Source organism: Prionailurus viverrinus, chromosome B1 (genome assembly GCF_022837055.1).
Source record: "Prionailurus viverrinus isolate Anna chromosome B1, UM_Priviv_1.0, whole genome shotgun sequence".
NCBI classification, from domain to species: Eukaryota; Metazoa; Chordata; class Mammalia; order Carnivora; family Felidae; genus Prionailurus; species Prionailurus viverrinus.
The window spans coordinates 143,649,441-143,662,285 of NC_062564.1; the positions used below are offsets into that span (position 1 = coordinate 143,649,441).

Below are 12,845 nucleotides of genomic sequence, written 5' to 3' on the forward strand. Positions count from 1 at the left end.
TTGTAGGTCTATATGTATATTGGTCTAAGAGCCTTGGTTCTAAAGCCTAGTGCTCCCAGTAACTGGCTGTACACATTAGGTGTTAGTTTCTTTGTTCCTCAGTTTCCTTGTCTATGTTACTTCTTGGGAATTTTGTAAGGATAAAGTGAGATAATTATCTTGACAATTCAAATAAAATTTAAAAATCAAGATGCCAAGAAGGCTTGCTGTGCACAGAGGTTTTTGGTTTTTTTAACTTAATTATAGTTAATATACAATGTTACATTAGTTTCAGGTGCACAACATAGTGATTCAACAACTCCATACATTAAGCTATGCTCACCGTAAGTGCAATTACCATCTGTCACCACACAACACCATTACAATATTATTGGCTATATACCCCATGCCGAAAGTCTCATTCCTGTGACCCATTCACTCTATAACTGGAAGTTTGTATTCTCTTCATCTCCTTCACCTATTTTGCCCATCCCCCAACCCCTTCCCCTCTGGCAACCATCAGTTTGTTCTCTGTATTTATGATTATGTTTGGCATCTTGTTTGTTCATTCACCTTGTTTTTAAGATTCCACCTAAGTGAAATCATATAGTATTATCTTTCTCTGACTTATTTCACTTAGCATAATACCCTCTAGGTCCATCCATGTTGTCACAAATAGCAAGATCTTTTTTATGGCTGAGTAATACTCCACTGTGTGTGTGTACACACACACACACACACACACACACAACTTCTTTATCCATTTATCAATGGATACTTAGGTTGTTTCCATATCTTGGCTACTGCAATAACATAAAGGTGCATATATCTTTTTGAAGTACTGTCTGTATTTTCTTTAGGTAAATACCCAATAATGGAATTACAGGATCATATAGTATTTCTATTTTTAATTTTTTGAGGAACCTCCATACTGTTTTCCACAATGGTTGTGCCAATTACATTCCCACCAACAGTGCATGAAGGTTCCCTTTTCTCTATATCCTTGCTAACACTTGTTATTTCTTATTGTTTTGGTACTGACAGGTGTAAGGTGATATCTCATTGTGGTTTTGATTTGCATTTCCTTATGATTAATGATGTTGAGCATCTTTTCATATGTCTGTTGGCCATCTGCATGTCTTCCTTGGAAAAATGCCTATTCAGGTCCTCTTCTCATTTTGTAATTGATTTTTTTGGGAGGGTGTTGAGTTGTGAAAGTTCTTTATATATTTTGGATATTAACCCCTTATTAGCTATTTCATTTGCAAGTATCTCGTGCCATTCAGTAGGTTGCCTTTTAGTTTGGTTGATGGTTTCCTTTGCTGTGCAAAAGCTTTTTATTTTGGTATAGTCCCAATAGTTTACTTTTGCTTTGTTTCCTTTGTCTCAAGAGACATATTTAGAAAAATGTTGCTAAGGTCAATGTCCAAGAGATTACTACTTCCTTTAAAGAGTTTTATGGTTTGAAGTCTCACATTTATGTCCTTAATCCCTTTTGAGTTTATTTTTGTGTATAGTGTAAGAAAATGGTCCAGTTTCATCCTTTTGCATGTAGCTGTCTGGTTTTCCCAGCACCATTTATTGAGGAAACTTTCATTACCCTATTGTATATTCTTGCCTCCTTTGTAATAGATTACTTGGCCACATAAGTATGGGTTTATTTCTGGGCTCTCTATCCTGTTCCATTGATCTATGTGTCTATTTCTGTGTCAGTACCTTTTATTTTAATTACCATAAGTTTGAAGTGCATCTTGAAATCTAGGATTGTGATACCTACTACTTTCTCAAGATTGCCCTATTTGAAGTCTTTTGTGATTCCATACAACTTTTAGGATTATTTGTTCTAGTTCCATGAAAAATACTATTGGCATTTTCCTAGGGATTGCATTGAATCTATAGATTGCTTTGGGTAGTATGGACATTTTCACAATATTAATTCTTCCAATCCATGAGCATGGTATATCTTTCCATTTGTGTCATCAATTTCTTTCATCTTTAAAAAAAATTAAAAATCAGGATGCTGAACAGCTTCCTGTTCACAGATGGTTTTGGTTAAGCCTTTTCCTTTCAACAGTAGGTCTGAGTAAATGTAATGGGCACCCTTAATGATACTCACAAAATTTATATTGACAGGAAAACAATACACAAAAGGATGAAGTGAATGAAAAGGTGTTAAGTCTTAAGAAAACCATAGCTTTTAATAGACTTTACTCCTACTTTCATAGAATCCTATGGTTTTTTTAAATATTCTTTATGGAGAACACTGTTGGACACTTGTAGTCCAAGATAGAAGGGGTCCTACCATTCTTCCACCCTTTAGGACTCACTTGCTTCAATGTTTAAAAAAACAAGACTTTGTAGTTCTACATCGTGAGGAAGGCCTCAGTACAGAAGACTAAACAGAGGAAGACCTATACTGGGGATGTTGTCACTGGATCCCTCCTCCTCTTTGTGTGTTTCCTCTGTCTTCACTTCCTCTATTCTTAAGGATGCGATCTGGTCATGAAAGGAATCAACTCCTCTATCCTTTCTCATCTCCCCTCTATTCTACTGAATCCTGAAGAATTCAATACCCTGCAGACTTTCAAGGTCTTCTATCAACCAATTCCAAGAATCTGAGATATCTTAAGTTGGGGCACAGGGTGGGTAGGATATAAAATATCTTTAAAACTGTGTAGAAAATATGCACGTGTCTTAAAGAATACACTGCATTATCCGGTTTCCTCCCACCTGCCTAGACCCACATCTATTTTCTCTACCCCACCCTGAACAGTGACGTCGTAGGTGGATTTCCTCAAAAGGCTGTCTCACACCCAGAGCTTTGCAGGAGCTATTCCCTTGGCTTAGTACACTTTTCCACCTCATTTTCCTTACTCATCCTTTTGCTTCCTTACCCATCCTTCAGAGAAATTTTTAGAGAGCAGCAGGGATGGCATCTCAAATACTCAACATCGTAACTTCAGCATCTGCTCAGAGAAAGTATGAAAGAAATATCTGATGAAGCAGATGGATTAGGAAACTAAGAATGGCTATTGATGTGTTTAGGTTGTTGTGGGTTGTTTTGTTTTTCAATTTCTAAGCTATCTGTATTACTTCTTCTATAAGAAAAAACTTATGAAGAAAATCATAAATTCATCCCAAAGTAATGTTACTTAATTATCAAAACAGGTATGTGTATACACACACACACACACACACACACACACATTTTTTTTGGAGACATAATTCCCTTATAATTAATACTTGCTAGAAAATGGAGTTTGACATTACTTACTATTATTTCAACATTCACACAGGCTGAATGTCACAGATATATGGGTGTACTATCACTACAAAATATCTTTACTTCTCAAGTAGTTTTAAATTATAGCTATGAAGGTCAGTTACCAGAGCCAAACTTGTTCTTAACAAGTAGAATTTTTATATCCATTCAATCAAAGAGTCCCTTACATCTTTCTGGGCCTATTCATTTGCAGATAGGAGTAGAAATTGTAACTGGGCTCCTCATATCATGCATTCACATGTGATGCCCATCTTCACATGCTTTCCAATTTCTTTAGGCTAAAAGATGTGACTTGCAGCAGGGCCACATAGCTGAGGAAGTTCCACATGGAGGAGATCACATCCTCGAGCATCTTCCCTTTCACCTCCTCAGAGTCCAGCTTTGGCACAAGCCCCTCAATCAGGAACATCTCGGCTTTGCTTCCCCAGCTTTCAGCTGCCATACTCTATTCTTTTCAGAGGCTTATGCTTTATGCTATGTATTTTTTCACAATTTTTAAAATGCAAAAAAAAAGGAGGGGGGCATGAACAAAGCTTCTGCTTGTTGGATACCAAAGACATTCTTTTTGGAACATGAAGCCTGATCAACCTCTTCATCTCAGCCTGCCCCTCCCACAACATATCACACTCAATCCCACACGGTCACAGTTCAGCAGGTGGACAGAATGCAACCACATAGGTCAAGTTCCTGCATCCTTTGACTTGAGCAAGACACTCACACTCAGTGGCATGGATCCTTAAAAAGGTGTTTCTAATGCCTTGGTTCTGGCATATGAGGGTAAAGACTCCTGATTTCTACCTGAGACCAGGCCTGAGAGGACACAAATTTGATTTCATATCACCCAACAAATTATTTTTAGAAGCCTATCTCTATCACCTCAGCCCAAATATTGGTTTTCATGTTCCACAGTGGTTGCATTGATAGGTTGCCAGCAGGCCTGAGTGGGTCAGAGGCAGTACTGCTTAGTTGGGAGGGAGTTTTCTGTCAATCTGGATTTAAAAAACAACAACCACAAAGCAGGTATCAATTATATTGTAAAGTAAATCTCCTTAGGGAACAGGATAGAAGCTTTGGATCTGCTGGGTCTTTGTTTAAATAATGGTTCACTTCACTGACCCCAGTTGAAACAGGTCTAGCTAGCACTATGAAAGAGTTTTCAATAAATTATAAAATCCAAGAGCAGCCCATACCCACCCCACCCCCAGTCAAGTTTAAGGTCCTATAAAGAGAAACACTGGCTTAGAAAACTCTATACCCTGCCCCACAGGAAGTCTAAACCCAAAGATCATTATCAGCTGTGGCATCATCAGTGGATATAAATACTAGGCCTTCTGGCAATCAATCAAAGTAGGACATCCAAATCATTCGCTCCTTTGTCTGGACACAGACAGAGGGTGGCCCCTTTGAAAGCACTAAGCATCGGTGTCAATTATATGGGTGTCCAAAAAGACAGGGTTTAGCAGACACACAGTTTGGTTTCTAAGTCACAGTTTTTAGGAGATGGGTTAAGCTTACTTGTGTAAATCTCACAAAGTTGATGAAAACGTGCTAACAATCTAATAACTCTTACATCAGGATGGTGGGGTATGGGTAGTTTTGTTCTTTTAATCAATTTCCACAGGTCTGTTTTTCATTGCAATGTAAACACTTTTTTTTTTTTTCAACGTTTATTTATTTTTGGGACAGAGAGAGACAGAGCATGAACGGGGGAGGGGCAGAGAGAGAGGGAGACACAGAATCGGAAACAGGCTCCAGGCTCTGAGCCATCAGCCCAGAGCCTGACTCGGGGCTCGAACTCCCGGACCGCGAGATCGTGACCTGGCTGAAGTCGGACGCTTAACCGACTGCGCCACCCAGGCGCCCCTGTAAACACTTCATTTTTAAGGAAGATATTTTAAAGCATAAAAAAAAAAAAAAAACCCTATAGCTTTCAAAGATTTGAAAAGGACAGATTACGATACCTCAAACACTTCGAGCATTCCTTAATAATTGCTTACAGAGTCTCAGTGTGTATAATTTATACCACTGACAGAATTTTAATTTTTAAAGACCTCCCCCTAGATGACAGTCCCTTTATCATTTAGATAGCCATCCCGCAGACCTTTTTCAGCTCCATTAAGCTTTTGCCAGGTACAAAAGAGCCAGAATCCTTCATGCAAGGACCACAGCATCAAGTCTTAGAAATGGCAATTTTGTAACACGGGAAAATAACGTTTCACTGTCAGTCCTCACCCTCCTCCTGCTGAAAACAGACCATATCTTCAGGAACCGTCTCTAATGATTCCCAGACAAGATCTTTACCTGCATCATAAGTGTTGACTCAGCAACAGGCACATAATTTCCTTTCTCCCTAAATGGCTTACATACTCCATACTCACTGAAGTTCATCACTTCACTACGCATAGACACTAAATCTCTCAGAAAATAAAAGCTCCAGGTAAAAAGAGAAGGTCTCTCTTGTCCACTGATATAACCCTGGCTCCCAGAACAGTACCTGGCACATAGGAGGTACTCGGTAAATACTTTTAAATGAGTGAATGAACTTGGTTTTTCCATTTCTTTTGGCTCCACAGATAAAAGAATAATTAAATAGGTTTCTTGAAGGATATCATGCGAAATCTCCATCGCTGCAAAAGTTTAAATACACACCATCTGTTAGGGATAAAGTAAGAAATATTTTTGCATTGGGAAGAAGGCTGAACTGAATAATCTCTTAAAGTTCCTTTCAACTCCTAGGCTATATAACTTGAACACCACACCTTAAGAGAGAGTGGATCAGCTACATAAAGCCTGATTCCCAGGTAGAGTAAATTACCATGTTCTGTTTAAAAGAAAGATAATAGCTGTCCTGAGACTTGGATGCAAAAATACTAACTCACCCAAAATGTGGACACATCCCTAAGGGAGAAATGCTCTCATTAATCATTAGTTATATTCTGAAACAGATGTGCTTTAGGGTCTTCTCAGAGCCAAGCACCAACACCATCCAAGAGAAAATGGAGACACTAGGGGTCGAGATTAGAACAAAAATAAACAGTATCACACTAAACTCAAACTTTTGTTTTCCAGCCAACAAATCAACTTAAGAAACATCTTAATTCAGCCTTAAGGTTTAAATGGTTATAACTGAATATAACCAATTCAAAAGACAGAAATACTGCATCTGCCATACAAGGTTTTTCCCCAGTAAAATCTCATATTTACCTAGGATATCACACAAAGACATTCAAGTTCAAGAATGCCTAACATTGAGAGCAAATTATTCTAACTGAACTTTCCTTCAATCTGGATGGGAGAGGCAGTTTGTAGGGAAAGGAGATCTATTCATGTTTCCCTAAACAACTTTTTTAAAAAGTCTAAATTCTAAAGGAGTAACTAGGGAAACTCCATTCATACATAGATCAACTTTGGAGTGGTTCTTTTCTCTCAACACACCCTTCCTTTCATTTGTTCAAATCAGAGAATAGATAAAGGGACAGGAGGGGCAGAGAATTCTAAGATGAAGGATGTAGTGTTGATCCCTTGGAGCAGGGTTTGGATAAATATGTATTCACGAGGGTTGTTTTGAAGGTAGGACTATAGGCACCACACTTAAGGCAAGAACTGAATGAACAAAGTAAAACAATTCAACAATTCGTTGGAAATGTATGAAAAGACTTTTCAACTTTGTAGTCAACTTTTGATCACCCAGACCACAGCTCAGTCCAAAAAAAAAAAAAAAAAAAAAAAGTCTTGTTTTTAAACTGCAATTTAATCTTAATTCCAGTGACAACGGGGAATGTGCAGAGAAAGCAGTTACCTCCTCTGAACACATACTCTTTTTGGAATCTCCTCTATTATTTGAATAAGAGGTCTTAGAGAAGAATTCTGTGGGATTAAGCTCACATCTGGTTGGCAGACCTGGTGTTGGATATGATTATGGCCACACAACTAAATCTCAAATCCACATACTGTTCCTATTTAACTGACATATATGAACTAACTAATTTATAGAAAATGTGCAGCAAATTATTTCTTCCACCTCCCCCAAGCCTCAAGAATGCACCAGCAATAGGTGTTACTGAACAGCACCCCCCCCCCAAATTTGCATTCCTAGACACTCTCCAATTATCTCAAGCAGTTATCAGTTATTTTAGTTATGGAAATACGTGCCCTGGAAATAAGTACAGTGTGGGGACGGTGAGAGAGAAGGGGGTACTTTAACCAGATTAACTTGACCTCTCTGTACCTCAATTTCCCCCACCAGAAAAATAAAGGGATTAACACAGAGACTATGTAAATTCCCTCAGTAACAATAATCCAGGACCACTAATTATCAAGGGCACAATTTGTGTGCAAGAGGAAACCTGATTCTTAAGCGTCAGGTCATTAAATATTAGAGTATAAAATGCCCAAAAAACCCAGTTACACTTCAATAGGACCATACATAGCACATTGTGACAGTGGAGACCGTCTTTGAAAACACGCCTGCAGCCAAACCACCAAACCGAGTTAAAGCACGCAGAAGGACCCCGCGAAGTTCCCGGGGCGGGGTGGGGGCGGGGGCAGCAAAAGGCGCGTGTATCTGGAGAGGAGTTCGAGGAAGAGCTTGGAGTCCGAGCACAGCCTTGCATTCCTGGGGCTTCGGAGCTTCCAGTACGTCTGAAAGTCTCTCGTGTGGAACCACAAGACCTCTCAAGCCACCACCTGCGGCCACACAGTTGTGGGAGGGAGAGGAGAAAAGGAAGGAGGCAGAGCGGGAAAAACCTCGCTCGAGGCGCGCCCCAAAACCGGTGGTGCGAAAGTGGACTTCGAACATCGACAAAGAAACGGGGAAAGAGAAGGAAGGAGGACTCCGCCTTTCCCACCCGGCTCTGCTCCTTTCAATAAAAAAGGAAGGGCCGCCGCCGTCCCTCCCCCTGCCCCCCCACCGCCTTTCACCCTAGGATGCGGAGCACCGACTGAGACCGCACCCTCAAAGTCCGGCTCTGAATCGCGAGCTGAGTCTTGCACCCCACCAGGCGCTGCTCCTGCCCGGCTCTGAATTTGGGGCGGGAGCGCACCCTCGGTCCTTCGCTCGCCCCGAGCCGCGGGCACCGGGTTCTCCACTCGCCGCCCTAACCTTCCTCTTCCTCGCGTCCGCGCCTCCTCGGTTCGCCGCCCCCGGTCTTCTAACCTCGGAGCATTTAATACTTCCACCCACCACGACAAGGGGGCCTTGTGAAAACTTTGTGTGTGTGGCTAGGGCTTTTGTCCACATCCTGGGCAGGGCCAGGTCAGCCGGGTGGGTGCCTGGGGGTGTCCCGGCTCTCACGATGGGGAAGCCACCACGGAAATCCCAGCCTTTCATTTCTGATCCGCTTCTACGGCCGTGTGACAGCGCGCTTCGGGGAACAATTCCCATGCCCTGGTCGCCCCTCGGCGAGGGGGAGTCAGGAGGAAACCCCCGCACTCGGTGCCTCTCTCGACTGTCACGAGAGAAAAGGTGTGCACGCCGAGAGGGAGGCAGCCGAGAAATACCGTGCCTGAAAGAAACCCTTTAAAGGGAAAAGAGGGAAGGGGTCCTTTCTCTCCCACATCTCCGGAACCCGGGCGCGATGAGGCGATACACTGTTGCATCACGTAGTAGCCCAGCCTCTTGTCTCCTAGCCCTCCCCTCAGCTCCAGACGCGCGCCCAATCTCACGCACACACCCACAGCCGCCACCATCCGGAGCCCCCGCCCGGGCCCCGGTATTCCCCCCCCCCCCACCCCGGCACCCGCCTGAAAGCGGGGACCACCCAGTGCCGCGAGAGCCGCGGGCAAGGGTGGTGAGGCCCCAGCACTCACAGACGGTCTCCCCACGGCCACGGCCATCGCGGCTGCGGCTCCGACTCCAGCTGCGCCCGGGTGCTCTCCGCCAACACTGGCTGCTGCTCCCGCTCGGGCTCGGGCTCCGGCTCGCCTCCCCCGCGCCTCCCTCGCGGCTGCGCTCTGCCAGCACCCGGCTCCCGCTCGAAGCCAGCGGCATCTGCTCCCCCCACGCCGCCGCCCCTCCCGCTTTATTAGAGCAACATGGCCACCCGCCTGGAAGGGACCATTTGCTTCCCCGGGAAGGGGTGTGAGTCTGCGCGCCCGGGCTGAGGCCGTGGGAGGAGGGATGGCGTGCGGGCCTCCAGCCGGGGTCAGCGGGCTCAGGCCGCAGGACTCGCCCTCAGCGAAGGTAGCCGTGGGCCCCGAAACGACCCTCTCCAGTGCCACCGAGACTCCCGCAGCCTGTACTCTGGCCGCCACCCCCCCGCTCCACCACGTGCTGGAGTCCGAGTAAAATCCTGGGCGCGGAGGTCCTAGCCTCGGGTTCCGCCACGCGATTCACCAAGCAGGAGAGGCTGCGGAGAAGGTGAAGGGACACTGGGGCTAGACGGGTCTGCGGGGACAGCATCTCGCGGCCAGTTAGCCCAGGGCAAGCACGCTCCACCCGGAGGAACCGGCTTGGAAGGGCTGTGGGCCAACCGGGGAGAGAGAGCGGTGGGCGACCGAGGTGGGGCTGGGCAGACCCCCACGAGGAAGCGTTGCCCCTCCACAATTCTTTTCATAAGGGAGAGACTAAAAGGCTGGAAGCTGTCCCTAAAGCGCGCGGCTGGGTAGGGGATCACATGGAGAGGAAGAGGCCATAGTAGTTGCGGCTGCGGACGACCCAACCACCGCCGGCTGGAGAGGAAGAAAAGGACGCCCCCGCTGGAGAATTCACGCAGCTGTTGGCAGCCCCAGAGCGTGGGGCCAAGGCCTTCCCCGGGTGCAGCGAGAGCTCGTTGGTCACCCGTGGGGGCTCAGCCGACCTTATTTGATTGCTGGAGACAGACCCGACGACGCGGAGGCGCGCGGGCGGGAGTGCGGCTGGGGAGGGGCGCGGCGACAGCGCCGGGCGGGTGACCGTGAAGTCGGCGCGACTCCGGCCGCGTGGGGCTGGAGAACTCCTCCGCTGTGGGGAAGGACTTGCGCAGCAGATGTTGGGGCGTTACTGCGTGTCTGTGTGGCGGACGGCATGGCAGGGTTCTGGCGCGTGCTTGGTGGCGAAGTGTGCTAGAGCTGCTGTAGGTGTCGCGGCCCCTCGTGGAGCGGGAGGGGCGGACCTCGAGGACGAGGTGATTGGGCATAGCAACCTGTCCGCGGCTGGATTGGAGAGCGGGGAAAGTGTGGTGCGGAGGTGAAGGGTGGTGATCAGCCCACGCGATCGCGCCCTCAGGGAAAGCCTGGGCCTATTGAATTAGGTGAAAGACCAACCGCCTGTTTAGACTGAGGCGCCTCAGAGTCTGACCTCAGCGCCCAGGTTTGTCGCGGCTTTGCGTCTGCCTCTGTCCACCCGCACCCACCCACCCACCCACCGTGGGCCGCAGGATTAGAACGCGCCGCCTTTGGCTAAGGATGAGTGGGCTCCGGGCGTGGGTCCAGCCGCTGTGAAGCAGACGCTGGGTTGCCCCGGGAAGGGTTGAGGGGCTGGGTGCTGAATTCCACCCGCAGGGCTGAGAGTACCGATGAAAGGAAGATGAGGATCTCTGGATGGAGACCTGTTGTGCGTGTGGGCGGGCCCAGACTAGCAGGGAACGAACCTAGTCAGTTTTGGCCAGTATCTGCCCCCTTGACTTCAAATCTTTTGAAGAAATGGACCAACATTTATGCCAGGCATACAGTAGTCACTAGGTGTTGAATTCAGATGACCGTGTGGATGGGTGACGTGCAAAGGGAAGGGGAAAAGAGAAATACTTTGATCTGCTCTCTGTATATAGCCATTTTTTCCTTCTCCCTTAGGGAGGATTAGACAGTGGCACTGCCCACGGACCAAAGGTCTCACGTAAACCCTGTAAAAAAAACATCGCTCTTCACCTTGCCAACCAGATGTAAGGGCAATTGGAAACCAGCTCTCCATTTTGTGTTCTGTTGACCAGGCCAGATAGCAGGATTTAATTAATTGTTTTTATTTTTATTTACTTCTTCGGTTCGTGTTTATGTTGAAAATCTCAGATTAGGTGGTAAAACAGATTAGGTAAGACTATGAACTCGCTACTTGGTGGGTGGGTTAGTTTATTCTCATCACAAAAGCTTAAAGTCACTTATTCCAACAGCTCAACTGTTGGAAGAAAGCCTTTTAGGACAAAATGATCCCAGTTTACCCCACTTCTGCCTGAATTTTTTCACTGACAAGGAACATTGGCTTAAGTTCCCCCCTCTCTGCTTTTTGTTTGTTTTGGCAGGTAGGCATAAATATATTTAATAAAAATACAGTTTTATTACTTTTGGCCAAGAAGGCTATTTCAGAATGTCATTTCTCATTATGAAGCTATTTAAATAATCATTCTACAACCAGACCTACCTAGGTTCAAAAATCCTGGCTTTACCACTTCATAACTGTGTGACCTTGGGCGAGTTACTTAACCTTTCGGCACTTCAATTTTCTCATCTTAAAATCTGTTTAATAATAGCTCTTCCGTAATAGAGTTACAAAGGGATTAGATTACCTTTTTAGATTATACTGTGGTAAGAACTAAAAATTTTTAAATGCAGATGCCTCTCTGACTCTTAACCAGTGTGCAGTCTGCTGAGAGACAGATGTTTAAACAATTCTGCTAGATAAGACAAATCCTAGAAAAGATATGAATTATGGGGGTACCTGGGTGGCTCAGTCAGTTGAGTGTCTGACTTCAGCTCAGGTCATGATCTCACAGTTTGTGGGTTCGAGCCCCGTGTCAGGCTCTGTGCTGACAGCTCAGAGCCTGGAGCCTGCTTCGGAATCTCACTCCTGCTCTCTCGCTGCCCCTCCCCTGCTCGTGCTCTCTCAAAAATGAATAAACATTAAAAATTTTTTTAAAAAAAGAAAAGATATATGAATTATGGGATTTTAAAGTATGGTAAAAGGAACTATTCACTCTGTCAGAACAGGAAAGGGTTCACCAAGGAAGTGGAGCAAGAGAGAGAGCAAGAAAGACATTCTACTTTGTTCCTTTAGCCCTAGGAGTAGTAACAGCTTCTTAGTGTTACTAATTTTGGGATGCCTTGCCATCTCTTATTTGTCCTTCTAACTTTGCCTACTTCAGCGCTTCTCAAATATTAGTACCTATGAGTCACCTAGGGATCCTGTTTATTTGTTCATTTTTTTAAGTTTATTTATTTTGAGGGAGAGAGAGAGACCAAGCACACGTGGGAGAGGGGCAGAATCCCAAGCAGGCTTTGCACCATCAGTGCAGAGCCCAATGCGGGGCTTGAACTCACCAGCTGTGAGATCATGACCTGAGCTGAGATCGGGAGGCTTAACTGACTCCACCACCCAGGTGCCTCTTAGGGATCTGTTTAAATGCAGATTCTAATTCACTAGGTCTACGTGGGGCCTGAGAGTCTCCAGTTCCCTCTGGCTCCCAGGTGATGCTGATACTGCTGGTCTGGTAATCAATCATACTAGACTAGCAAGGGTTTACAGTTGCGAAGCAGTTCCTTTATTTAAGGTTCTTTGTTTGAAAAATCTGCATTAAATTCTTTTTTCCACTAAGAACCTGGTAGATATATAGATGGAAACACACAAAAACTTGAAATTGTTATTCATGAGCTCAATCTCTTTTCCTAATTGTGAAAA

The 12,845-nt window shown here is 45.3% G+C and overlaps 2 protein-coding genes across 5 annotated transcripts in view; both read right to left on the reverse strand.

The window, feature by feature from the left end:
• SEPTIN11 (septin 11) overlaps nt 1-10,379 on the reverse strand; it is a 91,305-nt gene extending 80,926 nt beyond the window's left edge. For 2 of the 4 annotated variants that reach the window (XM_047856190.1, XM_047856189.1), the window contains exon 1: nt 9,071-10,378. In XM_047856190.1, the coding sequence (XP_047712146.1) occupies nt 9,071-9,097 (27 nt within the window). In that variant the 5' untranslated portion in view covers nt 9,098-10,378. Of the gene's footprint in view, nt 1-9,070 lie in introns of all 4 variants that reach the window. The other 2 variants (XM_047856188.1, XM_047856187.1) reach the window with 2 other exon arrangements.
• Nucleotides 3,293-3,704, reverse strand: LOC125163904 (mitochondrial import receptor subunit TOM5 homolog). The gene has a single exon (XM_047856196.1). It carries the CDS (start codon nt 3,702-3,704, stop codon nt 3,516-3,518), a length of 189 nt encoding a protein of 62 aa, XP_047712152.1. The 3' UTR covers nt 3,293-3,515.
• Nucleotides 10,380-12,845: the final 2,466 nt, after the last annotated feature.

Excerpts from the sequence above, each read along its gene's own strand:
- LOC125163904 (XM_047856196.1), bottom strand. The coding sequence starts at position 3,704 with ATGGCAGCTGAAAGCTGGGGAAGCAAAGCCGAGATGTTCCTGATTGAG.